General features: G+C 40.6%; 1 protein-coding gene and 2 non-coding genes across 4 annotated transcripts in view; 1 reads left to right on the forward strand and 2 right to left on the reverse strand.

Moving 5' to 3' along the window:
• The window catches only part of ACTR10 (actin related protein 10), a 42,599-nt gene extending 26,816 nt beyond the window's left edge, over positions 1–15,783 (reverse strand). The window contains exons 1-7 of one of the 2 annotated variants that reach the window (XM_060174913.1): positions 15,597–15,783; positions 13,537–13,609; positions 9,409–9,491; positions 6,562–6,670; positions 4,386–4,493; positions 2,534–2,601; positions 664–743 (exon numbers count right to left, since the gene is read on the reverse strand). In XM_060174913.1, coding sequence (XP_060030896.1) covers positions 664–743; positions 2,534–2,601; positions 4,386–4,493; positions 6,562–6,670; positions 9,409–9,491; positions 13,537–13,609; positions 15,597–15,778 — 703 coding nt within the window. In that variant the 5' untranslated portion in view covers positions 15,779–15,783. The remainder of the gene's footprint in view (positions 1–663; positions 744–2,533; positions 2,602–4,385; positions 4,494–6,561; positions 6,671–9,408; positions 9,492–13,536; positions 13,610–15,596) is intronic. The other variant, XM_007519247.3, reaches the window with a different exon arrangement.
• LOC132533654 (small Cajal body-specific RNA 20) lies at positions 2,849–2,981 on the forward strand. The gene has a single exon (XR_009545506.1). It is a non-coding gene; the product is annotated as a small Cajal body-specific RNA 20 (non-coding RNA).
• On the reverse strand, positions 11,715–11,847 carry LOC132533644 (small nucleolar RNA SNORA61). Its single transcript, XR_009545500.1, has one exon. It is a non-coding gene; the product is annotated as a small nucleolar RNA SNORA61 (small nucleolar RNA).
• Positions 15,784–23,740: the final 7,957 nt, after the last annotated feature.

A 23,740-nucleotide genomic window follows, 5' to 3' on the forward strand; every position in this document is an offset into this window, starting at 1 on the left:
ATTTAGAAGGACCTGCCCAGAGATACGTTTGAGAATCAGTAGCATACAGGTATAGCTGAAGTCATGGGAATAATGAGATCACTTTTCAAAAGCCAGTAGGAAGAAACACAGAAAAAAACATCAACACCTTAGAGGAATATTAGTAGGAAAAGCTAAAGTATAAAGACCAAGAAGGAATATTTGAGGAAATAATAAATCATGAAGGATAAGAATCCTGATAGCTAAAGAAGAGGAAAATGAAGATTATTTAACAAATGGAACATACAACAATCCACTTGTCAACAATTCCACAAAGGAATTAAACTCGATATTGTAGAAAAAAGAAAAATGGGGCCAGGTGGTAGCACACCTGGTTAAGCACATATATTATATTGTTTAAGGATCCAGGTTCAAGCTCCTGATCCACACCTGCAGGCGGGAAAGCTTCATGAGTGGTGAAGCAGGGCTACAGGTGTCTCTCCATCTCTTTCCTTCTCTATCTCCCCCTCCCCTCTCAATTTTCTCTGTCTCTATCAAATAACAAAGATTAAAAGTAAATAAATAAATAAAAGAGAATTAAAAAAACAACAACAGAAAAACTATGTAATGGGGTAAAAAACAAAGAAAACCCTGACAATAAAAAGGGAATTTAAGTCATTCTTAAATAGCTTAAAATTATTTTACCCATCACAGAGGGAAGGTTCTGTTCTTTAGCAGCACTTGTATCAACAGTACATTGTTCTAACAGCTGAGTTTCCAACTCCCTAAAGGCAAAAGATAAATAAAACCACAAGAATTAAAATACTGTAATTGATACAAACTCCTTTTCTTTTGTTTAAAATATTTATTTATTCATTCCCTTTTGTTGCCCTTGTTGTTTTATTGTTGTAGTTATTATTGTTGTTGTTATTGATGTTGTCATTGTTGGATAGGACAGAGAGAAATGGACAGAGGAGAAGAGAAAGATAGACACCTGCTGACTTGCTTCACCACTCATGAAGCAACTCTCCTGCAGGTGGGGAGCTGGGTGCTTGAACCGGGATCCTTATGCCAGTTCTTGAGCTTTGCGCCACCTGCGCTTAACCCGCCGTGCTACCGCCCGACTCCCTCCTTTTCTAAAGAGTATCACTCTGCACTCTGGCATATGTGATTGAACTTAGGATCTTATGCTTAAGATTCCAGCACTCTGACCACTGTGCAACCTCCAAGTGCACGAAACCGACATTTCTTACTCATTTAGCACTTTTACCATATAACAGATCATGATGCTTTAAGTAAGTGGTTTTATTCTTTAAAAAGTGAATACTCTCAGGCAGGCAGATAGTGTACCCAGTAGAGTGCATACTTCACCTTGAGTAAGGACCAAGTTTGAGGCCCCAGCACCACATGGGAGTACCCTACATGGTACCAAGGGAAGCTACATAAATTAAAAGGAAAAAAAAAAAAGTCTGCCAAAAGCAACAGAATTGCATAGGCATAAGCGCCCAAAGGACAAGATAAAAGAATGAAAGAAGTGGGTCAGGTGGTGGTGGACATGGTTGAATGCACATATTACCCATGTGCAAGAACCCAGGTTCAAGTCCCTGGCCCCTACCTGCAGGGGGGAAGCTTCACAAGCAGTGATCAGGTTTGCAGGTGTCTATTTTTCTCTCTTCCTATCTATCCTTCCCCTCTCAAATTTTCTGTCCTGTCAAATAAAATTCAAAAAAAGAAAAAGAATAAAGAATCTGTAGGGCCAGCACCAAGCCCCAGTGATAACCCTGGTGGCAATAAAAAAATAACTTAAGAAAAATAGTGAATACACTCAAAGCTCATCTAGAATAGAATAAATAATATTAAATATCCACAGGGGCCAGGTGGTAGTGCAGCAAGTTAAGTGCACATGGTGTGAAGAGCAAGGACTGGCCCAAGGATCCTGGTTCGAGCTACTGGCTCCCTACCTGCAGGGGGGTTGCTTTATAAGTGGTGAAGCAAGCCTGCAGGTATCTTTTTCTCCCCGTCTTCCCCTCCTCTTTTTAGTTCTGTCTTATCCAACAAGAACAGCAATAACAACAGTAACAATAACAACAAGGGCAACAAAAATAAAAAAAGTGGCCTCCAGGAGCAGTGGATTAGTAGTGCAGGCACCGAGTCCCAGCAGTAACCCTGGAGGCAAAAAAAAAAATCAATCCATATTACAAACCTTCTATTAACCACTATAAAAATATCAGCATCGTGGTCCAGGAGGTGGCACAGTGGATAAAGCATTGGGCTCTCAAGCATGAGGTTCTGAGTTCAATCCCCGGCAGCACTTGTACTAGAGTGATGTCTGGTTCTTTCTCATGAATAAATAAATAACTTCTTTTAAAAAAAAATTAACATCTGGGGCGGGAGTAGATAGCATAATAGTTATGCAAAGAGACTCTTATGCCTGAGGTTCCAAAGTCCCAGGATCAATCCCCCGCACCACCATAAGCCAGAGCTGAGCAGTGCTCTGGTAAACAAAATAATAATAAATTAGCATCTGTTTCTGTGGCACAGGGGAAGCAAATATGTTGAAATTCCAAAAACTTACTTGTGAAGAGCCTTTCCTCCTAGGGGGAGTGCTCCCCAACAGTTTAAGACTGGGATTCCTTCATATATCTATAGTGTAGTTAAGGATAGTATTTTTAAAAAAATCTTTTATTTATTTACTAATGAGAGGGATAGGAGAGAGAGAAAGAACCAGACATCACTCCAGTTATATGTGCTGCTGAGGACTGAACTCAGGATCTCATGCGTGAGAGTCCAACACTTTATCAACTGTGCCACCTCCCGGACCACAAGGATAGTTATTATTTTAAAACATAAAGTATGGTTTCTTTGATATTTTTCTCACTTTCTCAAGTATTGTCCCTCTTCAATGAAGCTATGGGGGGCCCTTTTCACCCTCAGCCAGGGCTGAAGGCCAAGATCAGACCTGGGAGGGTCATTGTTGGGGCGGCCACAAGCTTGTTAGTCTCATTTTTTGACCTTGGACATGTCTGGCTGAATGGGGTGGGGTGGAGGATCAAGGATTGCTCTTATTATTTTTTTAAGTATTTTCTTTTTAAATATTCATTTTTTATTTATTATTGGATAGAGACAGAGAGAAACTGAGATGGAAGGGGGAGATAGAGAGGGAGAGCGACAGAGACAGCCCTGCTTCACCACTTGTGAAACATTCCCCCTGCAGGTGGGGACCCGGGGGTGGAACCCCCGTCTCTCTGCACTATAATGTGTGCGCTCAACTAGGTGTGTCACCTGGCCCCATCAAGTATTGTTCTAAACCAGTTCTGGTGGCTACACACACAGAATTCATTAAAGTTGGGGTGTCTAAGTTTTCTTTCCAGATTAAACTTTCTCATTTCAGTTTCTTATGTTATCTCTCTATTGTTTTCTTAGAATTTGACAGTTTCTTAGATACATCTTAATTAAGTAATGCTCCTCTTAAAAATGTAATACAGGGGAGTTGGGTGGTAGCGCAGCAAGTTAAGTGCAGGTGGTGCAAAGAGCAAGGACAGGCATAAGGATCCTGGTTCAAGCCTCCAGCTCCCCACCTGTAGGGCAGTCGCTTCACAAGTGGTGAAGCAGGTCTGTAGGTGTCTATCTTTCTCTCCCTCCCTCTGCCTTCCCAATCTCTCTCCATTTCTCTCTGTCCTATCCAATAACAATGACAACATCAACAACAACAATAACTACAACAACAACAACAAAAAAACAAGGGCAACAAAAGGGAATAAATAAATACTTAAAAAAAAAGTAATATAGGGGCTGGTGGTGGTGCACCTGGTTGAGTGCACATGTTACAGTGCACAAGGACCAGGTTCGAGACCCCGGGCCCCAATTGCAGGGGGAAAGCTTCATGAGTGGTGAAGCAGTGCTGCAGGTGTCTCTCTTTTTCTCTCCCTCTCTATAACCCCTTTCCTTCTCAATTTCTGGCTGTGTCTACCCAATAAATATATAAAGATTAAAAAACAATTTAAAACAAAACAAAAATGTAGTTCTTGGTTAACTTATAAAACTTAACTATATATACTTAAATATTAACATAATACGAATGAAATTTGATTTTTGGAGTACAAACTTGGATCAAATCATGTTATTTTTGCTGTGTGTATACCAAGGTTTAAACCCAGCTCCCAATACACTGAAGAAAACTTCAGTGCTGCGGTCTCTTTTACTATCTAAGAAAACAAATTTAAAACGAAACAAAATGTAATGTTAGTTCCTATAATAAATATATTCAAGAAGTCTCATAACCCTGTAATGTTTCCTACATCATGATTCATACATGAATATAGTAATTCAAACTACCTTGATATAACCAAAATCATTTGAAATAAATAAACCTGATTATATTAAAGCAGAGTGAAAACTGCAAAATTAGCTGATGACAGAAAAGATACAGGTAACACCAGGCTTTCTCTATATCCACAATCCAGGACCATGGCAGAGTTTATCCCAAGAGTCAGAAGAGCCATTAGATGACTTGGAGCAAGCAAAACAGATGGGACCTAAGAAAACAAAACCAAAATGAGTACCAGTTGTTGAAAGTTGTCCTTAAATTCATTTAATTTACATTTCAGAAATAAAAAGTCCTGGTTTTGAAAAAAAAAATCATTTAATTTTATTTTTAATAATTGTACTTTTTGTTTGTTTTTCTACTTTATTGGATAGGACAGAAAGAAACTGAAAGGGATGGGGGAGAGAGAGGGAGAGAGAAAGATATACCTGCAAACCACTAGTGAAGCATCCCACTGCAGATGGGGAGTGGGGAGGGGGGACGGGAGGTTGTGGGACGTGGGTCCTTGTGCATAGTACTATGTGCGTTTAACTGGATGCATCACTACCCAGCCCCCTTTGTTTGTTTGTTTATTACTGGCTAGAGACAGAGAGAAATTGAGAGGGGAGGGGAGGGACAGAGAGGGAGAAAGACAGAGAGACACCTGCAGCCTTGCTTTACCACTTGTGAAGCTTTCCCCCTGCAGATGGGGACCAGGGGCTTGAAACTGAGTCCTTGCACACTGTAATGTGTGCATTTAATCAGGTGTGCCACTGCCTGGCCTCCATCATTTATTTTCAGTGCCTCATGCATGTATAGTATTACTGAAGCACCTTTTGGGCCAGTTATGATTCTATGTTTTCAGAGAGAGACTAGGGGGTGGAGGCGGGGGGAGAAAGATTAGGAGTGGGGAGCCAAAAGGGAGAGAGACCAAAGCAGTGCTCCACAATTCATGGAGCTTGCACAGTGCTTAGGCTTGAACCCAGTGCCTAACACTGTAAGGCATCTCTTCTACTACCTGTTGGAACTTAAGCGCGCACGTCTGTGTGTGTGTGTGTAGACTTGAACCTAGGTTATATATATAGCAAAACAGGCACTATGTAGGTGAGTTATTTTACCACCCCTTTCCCTTAAATAGCTCCCTGGATTAGTGTGCTGCTTTGCCATGTATGTGACCCAGGTTTGAGTCCAACCCCCACAGCACTGAAGGAAGCTTTGGTGCTATGGCCTCTTTCACTCTCTCTCTATCTAAATAAGAAACAAAAAAACATACACATTTATTTGAGAGTGTGAATTAGCTCAGTTATAAAGCATAGGTCTTGAGTGCCTGTGCTCCCCAGGTTTGATTACCAGAAACGCATATATCAGAGTTGAGCTGTGTGTTTTCTTACAAAATATTTCAGCTGAAATTAATTATTATTGGGATTGCCCTCTTATGAAATTGTCTGAATATTCCATTTAATAGGAATTTAGAGCCTAAAATTAAAATAACTGAAGAATTAAAAAACACTCAGCATAAGTGAAAAATGGAAACTAGAAGAACATAAAACACATCATAAATTCCGTAACACAAAATCCATCTTTTCACAAAATCCATCTTTTAGTTCTGAAGTCTAAAAACGGGGAAAAAAAAAACAAACTATACTGAAACAAATGAGTTATAGAAACATCAATAAAAGGAAATCTTCAGTTATCTAAACACTGAATGAAATGCTAATTAGCGTGAAACAACCAGACTAAGAAAGAGCATAAAATGGTCATTTTAGTGGTCTGGGAGGTGGCGCAGTATTGGGTAAAGTACTGGATTCTCAGATACCCGGCAGCACATGTACCACAGTGATGTCTGTTTCTTTCTCTCCTCCTATCTCTCTCATGAATAAATAAATAAATTCTTCTTTTTTTAAAAAAAGGTAATTTTAAAGAGGCTTTGATTTACTTCCTTCTGGTTTCTTCTTCTTTCTTTTTAAAATTATATTTTATTTATTTTATTACTGACTAGATACAGAGAGAAATTAAGAGGGGAGGAGGAGGTAGAAAAGGAAAGAGACAGAGAGACACCTACAGTCCTGCTTCACCACTTGTGAGGCTTTTCCCTTGCAGGAGACCAGGGGCTTGAACCTTGGTCCTTATACACTGTAATGTGTGCACTGAGCCAGGTGCGCCACCATCTGGCCCCTTCCAGCCCCTTCCTTCCGGTTTCTCAAATGAATTTCTATAGTATGAATAATGAAGGAAATAAAATGAAGTCCTTTTAGCTTAGTTTTTGAATAACTACTAAAAACAGTAACAGAAACACTTACCTCAAAATATTTAAACAGAACACGAGTGAGTGTCTCTCTGAAGTGGGAAGGACATAAGACAGACTCGATAACCACAACTCTGCGGTCTCTGGGATTCACCAAGAGATGCCTGAAAAGGGATAGTTTTATTGGTAAAAGTAAGTAAAACTATAAGAAAAACTGTTCCTGACCTTTACTATGGGCCACGGCTATGTCAGGGACTTAATATATCTTTTAAAAAAATTAAAAAAAATGTTTATTTATTCCCTTTTGTTGCTCTTATTGTTTTATTGTTGTAGTTATTATTGTTCTTGTTGGACAGGACAGAGAAATGGAGAGAGGAGGGGAAGACAGAGAGGGGGAGAGAAAGATAGACACCTGCAGACCTGCTTTACCACCTGCGAAACGACTCCCCTGCAGGTGGGGACCCAGGGGCTTGAACCAGGATCCTTAAGCCAGTCCTTGCGCCTTAACCTGCTAGGCTACCACCCGACTCCCGACTTAATATATCTTGTTTATCAACATACTTATTTATCAGAAAACAAAAAACTACAGATTAATTTAAACACTAACTTGAGCCATTAATAATATATATTTTTTCTTCTACGTTATACAATGTCAAATATCACAGAAGCTTTTAACTTGGAATCTTTTAAATGGGAAAGTGCTAATGCCTAAAAATTCGACTACACAGAAACTAGCATCATAGCAGTATGTATATATATATATATATATATATATATATATATCACATTTTGTTCTGAAATTTAAAAAAGTAGTATATATGACACTTTTCTGGGTCAGTATCTATAAACAGAATCTTTTTTAAAAAACTTACTTTTGTGTGAGTAAGAAAGCCTACGTTCTAGTCACATGTGTTCTGGAGGACTGAACATAAGAGTCTCAGGCTTGCAAAGCACATGCTTCACTTGTTGAGCTACCTCTGTGACTATACAGAACTTCTTTTTTTTTTTTTGCCTCCAGCATTATCACTGGGGCTCTGTGCCAGTACTATGAATCCACTGCTCCTGGAAGCCATTTTCCCATTTTGTTGCCCCTTGTTGCGATTATTGTAGCTGTTATTGTTGTCATAGCTGTTGCTGTTGGACATGACAGAGAGAAATCGAGAGGAGGGGAAGACAGAGAGGAGAGAAAGACACCTGCAGACTGGTTTCACCGCTTGCGAAATGACCCCCCCCCCACAGGTGGGGAGCCAGGAGCTCCAACTGGCTGGCCCTTGCGCTCTGCACCATGTGCGTTTAACCTGCTGCACTACCGTCCAACTCCCACTTCTTTTTCTCTTTCTTCTTCTTTTTCTGTTGGATAGGACAGAAATTGAGAGATGGGGAAGGTAGAAAGGAGGAAAGATAGATACCTGCAGACCTGCTTCAACACTTATGAAGCTACCCCCCCCAAAGTGAGGAAGCTGGGGGCTCGAACTGCGATCCTTGCACTTCATATTATGTGCGCTTCATACTATGTGTGCTTAACACAGTGAACTACCACCCAGCTCAGCCAGAATTTTTAAATATTACCTTTTGCTTGTGTTCTTTTGACCAGAACAGTGCTCAGCCCTGGATATTGGGTGCTGGGGATTGAATTTGGGACCCCGAGTATGCAAAGTCCCCACATACTACCACATTAAATCTCCTGTCTCTCAAAGCAAAATTTCTTTTCCTCCCTCCCTCCCTTCCTTTCTCTGCCACTAGAATGCTGGGGTTCAGTGCCAGAATTATTAATCCACCACTCCTGCTGGCCACTTTTTCCTTTCTTTTTTTTTTGGGGGGAGATGGGGGGTTGATAGGACAGAAAAATGAAAGAGAATGGGAAGATAAAGAGAGGGAGACAAAGAGACACCTGCAGACTTGCTCATGAGGTAGACCCACTGCAGCCGGGGCTCAAACCTGGGTCCTTTTTCTTGGTAATATGTGCCTTTAATTGGGTAGGCCACCACTCGGCCCATGCAAAATTTTTTTTCTTTTTTTCATTTCTTTATTGGGGAATTGATGATTTACAGTCGACAGTAAATACAATAGTTTGTACATGCATAACATCTCTCAGTTTTCCACATAACAATACAACCCCCACTAGCTGGGGGCTTGAACCAGGATCCTTACACAGGTCCTTGTGCTTTGTGCAACATGTACTTAACCTGCTGCACTACCGCCCGACTCCCTTGATATGCCTTTTATGTCTGTCCATTCTCTTTTCTTTTTTTTCCCTTTTTATTATTTTTATTTATTGTATAGAGATAGCCAGAAATCGAAAAGGGTAAGGGAGATAAAGAGGGAAAGAGAAAGAGAGACACCTGCAGCCTTGCTTCACCACTTGCAAAGTTTTCCCTCTGTAGGTGGGGACCGGGGGCTCGAACCTGGGTCCTTGAGCACTGTAACATGTGCACTCAACCAGGTGCACCACCACCTGGTCCCCATTTTCTTGTTTTCAAATTTAATTTTGAAAAGGTTGGAAACGCAAGCAAACATAGCAACAGAAATTGATTTTTATTTTCATTAGACTTAATACAACTCAAAATCCCTCTGAATGACATTAGAAAAATGTGATGAAAAAAGCTGGAAAGGGGATTGGGTGGTAGTGCAGTGGGTAAAGCGCAGATCTGCAGATGTCTATCTCTTCCCCTCTGTCTTCCTCTCCTCTCTTCATTATTTTCTGTCCTATCCAACAACGACATCAATAACAATAACAACAATAATAACCACAGCAATGATAAAACAACAAGGGCAACAAAAAGGGAAAAAAAGTAGCCTGCAGGAGTAATGGATTCTTACTGACCCCCAGGAATAACCATGGAGGCAAAAAACAAAACAAAACAAAAAAACTGGGAAGAAAACAAACCTAATTGCATCTTACCTGAAGTACAGAATGTGGATAAATTCTTTTAGGTAAGAATACAATTCTTCTGTGTTGATATTATATTGAACAACTTTGATGGGCTATAAAAAAAATGAAAGAAATTTATAATACTGAAACAATCCCAGAATATGATCATTTTACTAATATATCAAAACCATTTTGTATTATGAATAAACATAATATAGATATACCATTTAAATTAGGAATTTTTAAGACCCCCTCTCTGCCTCTTTCTTCCTGTGTCTCTTCTCTCTCAATTTCTCTCAGTTCTGTCAAATTAAAGTTTTAAAATCTTTTTTTTTAATATTTATTTATTTATTCCCTTTTTGCTGCCTTTGCTGTTTCACTGTTGTAGTTATTATTGTTATGATGTCGTCATTGTTGGATAGGACAGAGAGAAATGGAGAGAGGAGGGGAAGACAGAGAGGGGGAGAGAAAGACAGACACCTGCAGACCTGCTTCACCGCTTGTGAAGCGACTCTCCTGCAGGTGGGGAGCCGGGGGCTTGAACCGGGATCCTTATGCTGGTCTTTACGCTTTGCGCCATGAGTGCTTAACCCACTGTGCTAGCGCCCGACTCCCTAAAATCTTTTTAAAAAGGAAAAAAAGAAGAAAGAAAATTTTATGGGGCCAGGTGGTGGCACACCTGGTTAAGCCCTCACATTACAGTGTACAAAGATCCAGGTTCAAGCTCCTGGTCCCCACCGGTAGGGGGGAAGCTTCACTAATGGTGAAGCAGGGCTGAAGGTGTCCCTCTATTTCCCCACCCCTGTCAATTTCTGTCTCTATTTAATAACAAATAAATAAATAAAAGTATATATATATATATATATATATATATATATATGAGAATTATTTTGGATTTAGTAAAATGGTTCCCTCATCAGGTGTAAGCCACAACTTCACAGCTGTGGGTCAACTACTGGGTTGCTGGAAAAGTCATGATATACTTTTCTACGAAAAAAATGACTGTCCCAACAACCCAATATTTCAGATAGTTAAACAGGCAGACAGCGAAGCCAGTGCTGAAGTTTCCTCTAGTACAGTGGAGGGCCAGACTTGAACCTGGATGCATGCATAGTAAAGCAGGCACCTGTCCAGGTGAGTGCTCTAAAAGATTTCTTTTCTGGGGGCTGGGTAGTAGTGCAAAGGGTTAAGTGCACATGGCACGAAGCGCAAGTACCACTGTGAGCCCCGGCTCCCCACCTGCAGGGGGTCGCATCACGGGTGGTGAAGCAGGTCTGCAGGTGTCTATCTTTCTCTCCCCGTCTTCCCTCCTCTCTCCATTTCTCCCTGTCCTATCCAACAACGATGCCAATAACAGTAATAATAATAACAAGGGCAACAAAAGGGGAAAAAAAAGGCCTCCAGGAGCAGTGGATTGGTAGTGCAGTGGGTTAAGCACAGGTGGCAAAAAGCACAAGGATCCGCATAAGGATCCTGCTTCCAGCTCCCCTCCTCCCCGGCTTCCCACCTGCAGGGGAGTTGCTTTACAGGTGGTGAAGCAGGTCTGTAGGTGTTTATCTCTCCTCTCTGTCTTCCCCTCCTCTCTCCATTTCTCTCTGTTCTATCCAACAATGACAACAATAATACAACGAGGGCAACAAAAGGGAAATAAATAAATAAATATTAAAAAAATTAATGCATCCCAATGACAGAAATTGAATTAATGGTCTACTCTGTGATAAAAGGTGCTTTTATAATACTAGATGTGCTCATATACGATTGCTAAGGGAATAATGTCTGTATAGTGTGAAAAAAATTTTTTCTTAAAGAATTAAGAAAGTTATTTAGCATTAAGAAATTTGCAATCATTAAAACAAATACAACCTGCTCACTCTATAAAGAAATACTAAGGGGGGTGTGTGTCAGGCTGTAGCGCAGAGGGTTAAGCCTACATGGCGCGAAATTTGAGGACTGGTGTAAGGATCCTGGTTTGAGCCCCTGGCTCCCCACCTGCAGGGGAGTCACTTCACAAACGGTGAAGCAGGTCTGCAGGTGTCTATCTTTCTCTCCCCCTCCTCTCTTATCCAACAACAATGACATCAATAACAATAATAACTACAATAAAACAAGAAGAGCAACAAAAGGGAAAAAATAAATAAATACTAAGCTCAGGGCAGGGTTAGATAGTATAATGGTTATGCAAAGAGATTCTCAGGCCTGAGGCTCCAATGTCCCAGGTGCAATCCCCACACCACCATAAACCAGAATTAAGCAGTGCTCTGGTAAAAAAAAAAAAAAAAGAAAAAAGAAAAAGAAAAAGAAAGAAAAGAAATAAATACTACACTTAAAGAGTTCAAATTTGTTTGAAACTAGCCCACATATTAAATGGCAGACTACAGAGCCTATGAAGCCAGCTTCAGTATTGCTATCCCTCCTTTTACGACCACCAAGACCAATATTCAGATCTGATGGGAAAGGGAACCAGAGGGCATGAAAATTCTTTTATTATTCAAAAGGAAATAAAGCAAGAAAAAAAAAAACATGGGATCTGAGGAAATAGCACAATAGCAGCACACCAGATGTGGAGGCGCAAGGCCACAGAAAACCCAAGCTCAATACCTAGTACTAGACAATACCTAGACAGTGTTCTGTCTTCATGAAAATAGATGAGTAATATAAAAAGAGTAAAGTTTAAAAATAAAATACACAGTATAATAAAAGAACTAAAAAGGAACAAAAAACAATTAACTTAGTAGCCTCACAGTATAAGCTTTCATATATATACATATATATATATATCTCAAACATATATCAACATATTTATATGTCAACAATAAAGCATGAAGGAGAGAGAGAACTAAAGCATCACATGTAATGCCAGGGGTCAAACTTGGTATTGCATGCTTTTAATTAATTAATTAATTTTGTTTTTAGGGTTATAGCTGGGGCTTGGTGCCTGCACCATGAATCCACTGCTCCTGGAGGCCATCTTTTCCATTTTTGTTGTTGGATAGTACAGAGAGAAACTGAGAGAGGAGGGGAAAACAGAGACTGGGGAGAGAAAGACACCTGTAGACCTCCCTGCAGATAGAGCCAGTTCCCTATCTCATGCTTTAAGTCCAATATTCAAGCCACTGTGCCACCTCCCAGGCCTCACCAAGAGTGAGTGTGTGAGTGTGTATGTGTGTGTGTGTGTGTGTATATATATATATATATTTATATTTATTTTTTTTGAAAGCTTAAATGATCCTGTTCTAGGAGCTTTGTTCCTGGAGGACCCCTTCATGACTCATTATAAAAGGGTTGCATTTTCTCTGGGTATTGTTAATTAATAATCCTACTGGCTTAGAGATCATTTCTTTTAAAAAAATTTTTTTTCAATATTTATTTTCCCTTTTGTTGCCCTTGTTGTTTTTCATTGTTGTTCTAGTTATTATTGTTGTTGTTACTGATGTTGTTTTTATTGGATAGGACAGAGAGAAATGGAGAGAGGAGAGGAAGACAGAGAGGGGAGAGAAAGATAGACATCTGCAGACCTGCTTCACCACCTGTGAAGTAACTGCGCTATTGCCCGACTCCCCTTATAGCTCATTTCTACCTGCAATATCTTTTTTCCTTCTAAAAAATATTTATTTATTCCCTATTGTTGTCCTTGTTGTTTTATTATTGTAGTTATTATTGTTACTGATGTTGTTGTTAGATAGGACAGGGAGAAATGGAGAGAGGAGGGGAGGACAGGGGGGAGAGAAAGATAGACACCTGCAGACTTGCTTGCCTGTGAAGCGACTCCCCTGCAGGTAGGGAGCAGGGGGGCTTGAACCGGGATCCTTGTGCCAGTTAGTCCTTGTGCTTCGCGCCATGTGCACTTAACCCGCTGCGCTACCGCCCGACTCTCTCAGTATCTTAATACTCACTAACATTTCAATCCATTGTTTTATTTATTCAATTTCCTAAGAGAGCGTCCAGCTTGCTGTACTCAGTTGCAAGCCAAAGATCTCATACAATGTAAGGCAAAGCACACTATCTCTGAGCCTTCTCTCTGGCCCCAATCAGGTGAACTTTACAGAATGCAAAATTAAACCTAAATAACAAGTTTTAAGCATTTCTTGGGATATAATCATAGGTATTTTAAAGTATTTGCATTACATTACATTTATATTGCTCATTTGTTTAGCAGACCTTAGACACGCCAGCTCTTTTAATCACACTGGGAATTATGCACCTTGGGCCAGTTTCTCCAGCAAATCCACACCTGCAAATTGACAGAAAATAGAACAGCCTATTATAGTATCTATCACAAATATTACATTAACAAGTTTTTCATTTCAAATGGCCACAAAAATATCTGCATTCATTAAAAAAAAAATCTGATGCAAAGGGAAAGGTTAATACCATCTATTCATACTGGTGTACTATAGGGAAAAAAATCATTTCAAGTTAGTGATAGTGAAATAAATTAGTGCACTACTTCAGGACATTTATCTTTTTTCTTTAGTTTTTAATTTCATTTGAATTGTATGCAACACAACTCTGGATCTGTACGCTATTGTGTGACTTTACGTATGTAATTCAAATGTCATTCATAATTTGTCAATCTAATATTAATAGCTTTCATACTAATGTGTTGTTTTTGTCTATTCTTTAAGTTATTTCTATTTAAGATAGCTACAAGGTGATAAATGACTATCACCTTGATAATAACTTATGGATTAATACAATGTTCTTCTCTACTGCTTTCATTTTAAAAGCAATTTCTTTAGTATCTAGGTATTTTCACTTATTTCATAGTTGTAAAACAAAACAATACTAAAAAGCTTGCCAAAAGTATCACTATTTAGAAGCTTAGTGTTAACCTTATCTCTCACTGTACTGTCCAGTTTTCCATTTTGCTAATTGTCTTCTATTAGTTACACCAGTCTGCCTCAAATTCCTGAGATGCGATTCAGTAGTTAACTTCAATTCACTTTTTCTACTTTACAAACTCACCTGATCATCCTCCTGCTTACTTTATTAATGATCATCTTTGTGTGTCAGTCTCAAGGTATTTATTATGCTACTAATATATATGTATTTTTTGTCACCAGCAGGGTTTTACCACTTCAGTCAACTTTTTCAGACAGACAGAGGGTAAGACACTATATGAACTAAGCTTCCTCCAATGCGGTGAGGGTCAGGTTCCAACATGACCAAAGAAGGTGCTCTGCCCAAGCGAACTATCCTGCCCACCCACTGACATGAACAATAAATGCAAAAATGTAAATATGGGAGGACTTTGTACAGAACAGTAGGAAAATGTTATGAAACCAAGAAATATAAGTATGTTCAATTTTACTCTGCAATATCTAAGGTTCAATCTTTGAATAAATCCATTTGAACCCTCAGTCAACAATTAAGTTATATAAAATGCACATTATATGTACACTAGGAACTGCTCAGCGTTACAAAAGGACTGTTGTGATGGTAGTACATTTGTGACTTTCAGTCCAAGGTACCACCTAATGTTGAGAACCACTACTCTGGTGACTGCACACTAACCTTTCCTACATTTCCTAATCTAAGACTTTAGGGGAGGCCAGCAAAGAATTTCAAGAGTATTATCTATAAATTTCACCTTTTTGTTTACGTGATCATACTCTCCCTAGTCTGATTCCCTATTATTTGCTTCCTTTCTTGGGAAGCAATGGCCTTGACTTAAACACACTCTGCTCCATTTAGTAACTGTTTAATGCTTGTCGTCAAAAGTTACAATTTGCAGACAGGGTTAGAGGTCAAGCTGTCGCTGTCCCCTCCTGTGTGAATGACCACACCAATGACAACACCAGGCAGCAGCGAAAGCAATTCTCCGGAAGCCTCATGGGCTTCGAGAGGAGTCCCACCTAGCTACGCCATCATATCCTCGAGATTAATTTCATACACACTAAGGGCTGTCATTTACAGAAATGATGAGGGTCCAAGTTAGGTCATCGCAAACTGCCCTAGGAGCCTGGGAAGAAAACCTGACTCAAGTTTGGGGGATGGGGACGGGGGGGGGGGTACATAGCATAATGGTTACGCAGAGACAGTGCTTATAGTGGTGCGGAGATTTGAACCTGCGACTTTGGAGCCTCAGGCAGGAGAGTCTCTTTGCATAACCATTATGCAAAAAAAAAGCAAATAAAAATAAATTTAAAAGTTTGGGGCGTCGGGCTAAGCGCCGCCCTCCTCTCGCGACTATCTCAACCAAAGTCGCAACCACTCACTTGGTAAAGGCCTCTCCCAGGTCGATCACGACCGCTGTCTTCTCCCCGCCGCTCCCCAGGCCCTCGTACAAGGGCATGGTGGTTAGGTGTTCTGTAAAGAGGCGACAGACCACCGTATAAAAAGGTTCCTTTCTCTGGAGGAGGAGGGCGGTGGCGGCGGGGGCGGGGGCCACGCTGCGCATGCGTGGCGACGGCCGGGGACCTTGCGCGTCCACGGCGCCAGGCCCCGGGCTGTCCCAGATTATGCCTCATTCCATGTGGGGTCAAATTCCTGCAAGCACCTCCTGTGTCTGGGACCAAGCAGAAGAATGAACACGTGGCCCTGATACTGAGCGTGAGGTAGTGGACAGCAGTATTGTAGGGGTCCCGAGGCGATCAGGCTTCCCGGGCGCCCCGAGTGGGGTGGAGCAGATCCCAGGTCCTTTCGTCCGGACACGCCCTCGACTTGGAGCCGGGGTGCTGGTGTCCAAATGTCTCTGCTCAGGCCACTGAGCGAGGGCTTTTAAACCCGGAAGCTGATGATTGTATATATATATTATCTTGTGTAATCTTCCACTCAGATGCACGTTTTCAGCACCCCTCAACAAAGCCAGAATTAGGTTTCAAGAAGAAATTGCGATTTCAAAACCAATATTACTGGTTGATATGGACACCTTTCATTTATAGATGCATTGATTTGGTAGTTACTTTTCGAAAGTTTTCGTTTTCAATCCAAGTTAGCATCTGTGAATCTTTCTGTGGAGGTTTAAGGAAAAAAAACACTGAACAAAATGGTGCTAACTTTAAAACTGAGGGTCTATGGTCCGGGAGGTGGCCTAGTGGATAAAGCACTGGATTCTTCTTTAACATTTTTCTATATTTATTTATTTCCCCTTTTGTTGCCCTTGTTTTTTTTTTATTGTTGTAGTTATTAATGTCGTTGTTGGATAGGATAGAGAGAAATGGAGAGAGGAGGGGAAGACAGAGTGGGGGAAGAGAAAGATAGACACCTGCAGACCTGCTTCACCACCTGTGAAGCGACGCCCCTGCAGGTGGGGAGCCAGGGGCTCCATCTGGGATCCTTACGCTCGCTGGTCCTTGCGCTGTGTGCCTCCTTCCCGTAACCCACTGCCCTACCGCCTGACTCCCCCCCCCTTTTTTTTTTTTAAAGAATTTGCTTATTTATTCATGAGAAAAATAGGAGGAAGAGAAAGAACAAAACATCATTCTGGTACATGTGCTGCTGGGGATCGAACTCAGGACCTCATGGTTGAGAATCCAGTGCTTTTATCCACTGCACCATCTCCTGGACCACCAGGTTTTTGATTTTCTAGTACATGCAAGCTAAATTATCTCAATCCACACATTCTCATTAGTCAATAAAGGGAGTAAGTTTAGAGAGATTAAATAATTTGTATGTGACAAGATTTAGAATTGCTTTTTTCCCCATTGCCTTTTTAAAAAATATTTATTTATTCCCTTTTGTTGCCCTTGTTGTTTTATTGTTGTAGTTATTATTGTTGTTATCGTTGTTGGATAGGACAGAGAGAAATGGAGAGAGGAGGGGAAGACAGAGTGGGGGAGAGAAAGAGAGACACCTGCAGACCTGCTTCACCGCCTGTGAAGCGACTCCCCTGCAGGTGGAGAGCCGGGGCTCAAACCCGGATTCTTATGCCAGTCATTGTGCTTTGCGCCACCTGCGCTTAACCCGCTGCACTACAGCCTGACTCCCCCCGCCATTGCCTTTTTTAAAAAAATTGACAGCTAAATTATACATATGGCCATCAGGCATGCCTCAAGGGGAAAAAAGTCCAGAGCCAAAACATTTAAATAAATGTGACAAGATATAGCTAAAATTAAACATTGCATTGAAGGGTGTGATTTGTGCTGCTACAGAGAAACTATTCCCAGACAGTCTAGATTATGTTTCTAATCAGTATGCTCAGAGAGAGAAAGATACTCCATTTTCTGCAAAAGATCTCACGTATTTTAGCTTCAAATAGTCATTTCATAACCAAAAGGGGCAAGTAATCTGTTACGGTCCAGATGGCATACTTTTTTCCAAGTTTATTTTTGCATTCTCTTCTGTCCTTTAAACGCTAACTTGACAAGATCACCTGGCAAAGTTAAGAAACATTACCATGTTCATCGAATCAGGGCATGTCGAGTCCATCTTCTCCAAGTTCTTATCTAATAGAGGTTGTTTTACTATTTGGGGTTATTGCTTCAAGTTATAAATTCAAATGAAATGATCCATGGTTGATATTTTATATTAAGCAATTATTGTTTGTAATTAAATTGTAATTAATTATCATTGAATTAGTTTTTGGTGTATAGTATAATATATTCATGTATATTGTGAACTGATCACCACAAAAATGAACATCTATCAGCATAGATAGTTATACATATTTTTCAGATATACTTTTTAGCAATTTTCAAACACATAATACAATATTATTAACTATAATCACCAAGTTTTACAGTATATTCATAGGATTTATTTATGTTGTAAGGTGAAGATAACATGCATGCTCCCTGACTTCCAAGTGTGCCACAAAGTAATAGTAATTAAAATAGTGTGGTCTTTCTCCCTTTTCCTCCCTTCCTCCCTCCCTTCTTTTTCTTTTTCTTTTTTAAATACTTTTTCAAATTTAGTATTAGAGACAAAAGAAATTGAGAGAGGAAGGGGGATAGAGACAGAGAGACACCTGTAGCCCTGCTTCACCACTCGTGAAGCTTTCCCCCTGCAGGTGGGGACCAGGGGAACCTGGGTCCTTTCACACTGTGATGTGAGCGCTTAACCAGGTGCGCCACCTCCTGGCACCTTTTTTCTCTTTCTCTTTCTCCCTCCCATTTTTCTTTTCATTTCTTTTCTTTCTCTTACTTGCAATTTCTTCTTTCTTCTTCTTGTATATTTCAGGTTTATAACTATATTTATTTATTTGTTTATTTTTACTAAGGTACTGCTCAGCTCTGGGTTACTATGGTAGAGGGATTGAACTGGGAGCTAGGATGTGAGGGCCATCTGGCTGCGACATCTTTCACCCCATTGATCGCCAGGGTTGATTCGGTTGATCTGGCTGGCTAGGCGAGTGTCCCCTTCCTCCCTCACCGCTCCATGTGCGTCTCTCCCGAAGCTGCAAGCGGTCTGGTCGAAGAGGACAGCCTTCCCCAAATAGAGAAGGACCAGTCTTCGTGGAGGGTATACGAGTAGGTGCGCTCCCCTGCCAGAACCTCCAAAAAAGCTCTCAAGGTCCATTTGAACTAGGAGCTCTGGCTATCATCCCCTTTCTACCCTTGCTACTGATAAATTAGTTTAGCTCTTCATAATCTTTCTGTCTTCCTCTTTTTCATTTAGCATGTGTAAGAACACAGTACATGTTGTTTTCGCCGGGCTGGCTTCACAGGCGGGTAACAGACGACCCGGGACTCATGGCTGGGTTGTACACAGTATCTCTTTATTCATGCAGGGCGCAGCACAATCTCAGCTGAGCCAAGCTAAACTAAAAACTACAATCTTGTCCTTATAAATATACTAGCTCAGTAGGGTGGGAACAGGATGCGAGGCAGAGAGGGTGGAGAGAAAAGTGACTGGTGAAAATCAGGGTGTGACAAGGAGAGGGGGCGGAGCAGGCAAGAATTCTACCACTGAACCACCAATGCCCTGGAGGGAGGGTGGTGCTTGTTAACAGCGGTTATGTAAATAGAATGAAGTGGTTATGTAAATAGAATAGTGTTAAGCAGGGGGAATTAAACTAATGAAACTGAAGGGGTTTTTAGAAGCATACCAACAAGTACATAGGTATAGGATTATGGGCTCTTCGTATTATTACTTAGGTCTTTATAATTAGTAAAATTTAGTGAAGATTGTCTTTTTATTTACTTTATTTATTTAGTTACTTTTTTTTTTTTTATTGCCACAGTGTTACTTCTGGGGCTCAGTGTCTGCATGACAAGTCCAGTGTTCCTGGTGGCCATTTTTTTTTCATTTTTCATTTCTTCTTTGATAGAGAGGAGGGGAAAATAGAGAAAGAAACAGAGAGACACCTGCAGTACTTGCTTCACCATTTGTGCGGTACTTGCTCCCCACCGCTGCAGGTGGGGAGCTGTGTCTTGAACCCAGTCCTTGTGCATGATAAAGGGTATGCCACTGCTCATCCCCCCTGAAGACTATCTTTTTATAGAGTTCATGGGTCAGATAACTGCAGGAGTTGGCTTAAGCAAAGCTGCCCAAATGTCACTGCAGCTCCTAAAAGAGGTATAACAGTTATCTATTGTCAGTAATCCATAGTAGATTCTTAGGCACAAGAGCAGAGGTATAATCCCAGTTCATTTAAAAAATTTTTATTTATAAAAAGAAAACACTGACAAAAACCATAGGATAAGAGGGGTATAACTCCATACAATTGCCATCACCAGAACTCCATATTCCATCCCCTCCCCTGATAGCTTTCCTATTCTTTATCCCTCTGGGAGTATGGACCCAGGGTCATTGTGGGATGCAGAAGGTGGAAGGTCTGGCTTCTGTAATTGCTTCCCCACTGAACATGGACATTGGCAGGTCAATCAATCCATACTCCCAGCTTGTCTCTCTCTTTCCCTAATGGGGCAGGGCTCTGGGGAAGCGGAGCCCCAGGACATATTGGTGGGGTCATCTGCCCAGGGAATTCTGGTTGGCATCATGTTAGCATCTGGAACCTGGTGGCTGAAAAGAGAGTTAACATACAAAGCCAAACAAATTGTTGACTAAGCATGACCCTAAAGACTGGAATGGTTCATATGAAAAGTTGGGGGGGTCCTCTGTTTTGTAGATAGTTAGTATTCCTATTTTAGTTATATTCCAAAGAGCCCATGACTATACTAGTTTTTCTTTCCTGAGCCTGACATCTGATATGCAGGTGGATCTAAGTTATTGTCAGGGGAGATGATGTCATGGCTGGAAAAAGAAATCTGGATCACTGAAGAGAGTAGCTCTGTAATATGGGAAAGGGGTATTAATATTGTTGACTATAAAGTAAACCCCATCGATTTGATCTGATCTGGGGCCCATATTCAGCTTAGGAGCCTATGTGAACTCTGCATCCCTATAGATCTGAGCTCACATTCCATGGTCATGAGTAGGAATATTCTAGGCTGCCCTAATTTCAGGACCCATTTTCCTTAGGTGGAACATAGAGTATGTTGTCCATCCTCCCTTTGGAGGATGGAACATTCTCTACTGTTGTTTATCCATGTTGAGGGCAAGGTCCTATGGGGTCTATTTTGTTGTTCCTGACAGAGATGACCAGTAACAATGGAGAGAGGGATTTACTCGAGGTCTAGGTCCATCATGTTTGGTTGGGAATCTCAGGACTCCCCGACTAGGGCCCTAGTTTATGGGGTGAATGCCAGTTCATTTAAAGGAAAGAATAAGATGTGTCCCTAAGGATAAGAGTGTTACCTGGAAAGAATGAAGAATTTATTGATTTTGTTCCCCTGACAGTAGCTTTATCTGACAGAAACTAAGGTAGCTTGGTCAGAGTGATGACTCAGTAGATAGCAGTTAGTTTTCTTGGGGCCATTTGGACTGTCAGGTGAACTGAAATGGCCAAAAATTACCTTCATTGACTTCTATGAATGCATTTCATAATGTGCAATATCTTTAGGGTATAGAGAAATTGATTCAGAAACAGGTAGAAAATCTCAGACTCCTGGATGGGCAGAGAGCAGAGATCTTCCTCAGTAAAATCAATCCTATAATCCATCTATGTGTCTCATCTTGTATATGAAATACCTTGTATACCTTCTCTTGGGCTTCACTGTCACTTCTAATGGCTTCCACAAATTTCCTCATCTCTTATTCCAGAGTCCTGCCCAGGGCTTCAGGGCTCAACCAAAGACCTAGTGACCTAAGTTGTCATTTAGTGTGTTCTCTTTATTATTGTTATTGTTTTTTATTGGATAAAGAGAAATTGAGATGGGAGGGGGGAGATAAACACCTGCAACACTACTTCACTGCTTGTGAGGCTCCCCCATGCAGGTGGGGACTGGAGGTTTCAACCTGGGTCCTTGCGCATTGTAGCATGGTCACTCAGTCAAGTGCACTACCACCTGGCCTCTATTTCGTGTGTTTGCTAAAAAACAAAAGCACTCATCATCTCTTTTCTGAATTACTGTAATGACTTCTTCACTAATTTTCCTCCCTTCAATGTTTTTCTGTCCCTTAATATTTTTCAGTTAGCTTGATTTTATTTATTTATTTATTTATTTATTTAAATATATATCTATATTTATTATTGGATAGAGACAGATAGGTTGAGAAGGGGGAGATAGACAGATATATAGACCTGCAGTCTTGCTTCATCACTAGTGAAGCTTTTCTCCTGTAGGCGGGGACCAGGGGCTTGAACCTGCATCCTTGGGGATTATATTGTGTGCACTTAATCAGATGCACCATTGCTTGGCCCCCTTATCTTGATTTCTTCACATGACACTTTTTGATATAATTTTATTATAAATATATATTTATTTTAAATATTTATTTACTAGTAAGGGGGAAAAGAGGTGAAAAAGTGAGAAAAGGAGGCAGAATATCATTCTGGCATATGCAGTGCTAAAGGTTGAACACAGGACTGCATGTCTGAGAGCCCACCACATCATGGGTGCAAATTTTATATATATATATATTCCCTTTTGTTGCCCTTGTTGTTTTATTGTTGTAGTTATTATTGTTATTGATGTCGTCGTTGGATAGGACAGAGAGAAGTCGAGAGAGGAGGGGAAGACAGAGAGGGGGAGAGAAAGACAGACACCTGCAGACCTGTTTCACCACCACCTGTGAAGCGATTCCCCTGCAGGTGGGGAGCTGGGTCCTCGAACCGGGATCCTTTAGCCGGTCCTTGCACTTTGCGTCACCTGCGCTTAACCCGCTGCGCTACCGCCCGACTCCCAAGAGTGAAAAATATTTAAAAAAATTTAAAGTTTTATAAATCAGGCTTCCCATAGATCAAATAAAATCATTAAAGTAAAATATAAAGTGAGGTATGTTTAAAACTAACAGAGGTTTCCTTCTATAGTTATTTTTCTTCTTTCATTTAAGAGGAAGAAACTTAGGTCATAGTCACATTCAGAGTTTACATACTAAGTATGTTTTATTTCAACAGATAATAAAATGCTTTGATACAAAAGAACACACAGAAGAATGTTCTCATTTATTAAAAGAATCAAAGTAAAATAGATTAGTCAAGCCAGCACTTTCTTCTGCTGTGTTTTGGGAGTTAATAGCCCAGGACAATCATAGATAAGTCTCTGTTTCTGTCTCTATGCCCTTGAGATAGCAGGATCAAGACAACGGTGTACAGTAGTCAGAGGATTGTGTTGAGAGACAACAATATACAAATGAGCTGAGTTCTGACCCTCTGGGGCTTCTGAATTTGTGTTCAGAAAGCAGTTACAGAATGGTGCCTTAAGAATTTACTCTGCTGCTCTAACCTTCTCCCAAACTGAAAAGTAGAGTTACTCCATGACTTGACTTAGGATACTTCATTAAGCATAATAGCTACATGCAAAAAGTCTTTCCTGCTGAGACACCAAAGGTCCCAGACACCACCATAAGGCAGAGCTGAACAGTGCTCTGGTAAAAAAGGAAGAGGAAGAGGAAGAGAGAGAGAGAGAGAGAGAGAGAGGAGAAGGAGAGGGAGAAGGAGAGGGAGTAAGGATGCTTCATCAACAGTACTTCTGTATTGAGCCATATTTAACCCTGGGAAAAGTATGACTTGATGGTCTTCTGTAACCAGGAGCAAGAAATTGACTACTGGTTGCTTTTGTCATTTTTATATTTTAACACAAACACACCGCACCATGGAATTTCTCTCTTTTTTAAGTGATATATATATTTTTTAAAATATATTTATTTATTTATTAGATAGAGACAGCCAGAAATCAAGAGGGAAGGGGGTGATAGAGAGGGAGAGAGACAAGAGAGACACCTACAGCACTGTTTCACCACTCATGAAGCTTTTCCCTTACAGGTGGAGGCTGGGGGAATTGAACCTGGGTCCTTGCACGCTATAACAGGAGTGATTAACCAGGTACACCACAACCCGGCCCCTTTAAGTGAGATTTTAATGAGTACTTAAATCAGTTTGATTATGTGGGTGGGCTCAAGAAACTACAACAGACTG

This window comes from Erinaceus europaeus, chromosome 16 (genome assembly GCF_950295315.1).
Source record: "Erinaceus europaeus chromosome 16, mEriEur2.1, whole genome shotgun sequence".
Lineage (NCBI taxonomy): Eukaryota > Metazoa > Chordata > Mammalia > Eulipotyphla > Erinaceidae > Erinaceus > Erinaceus europaeus.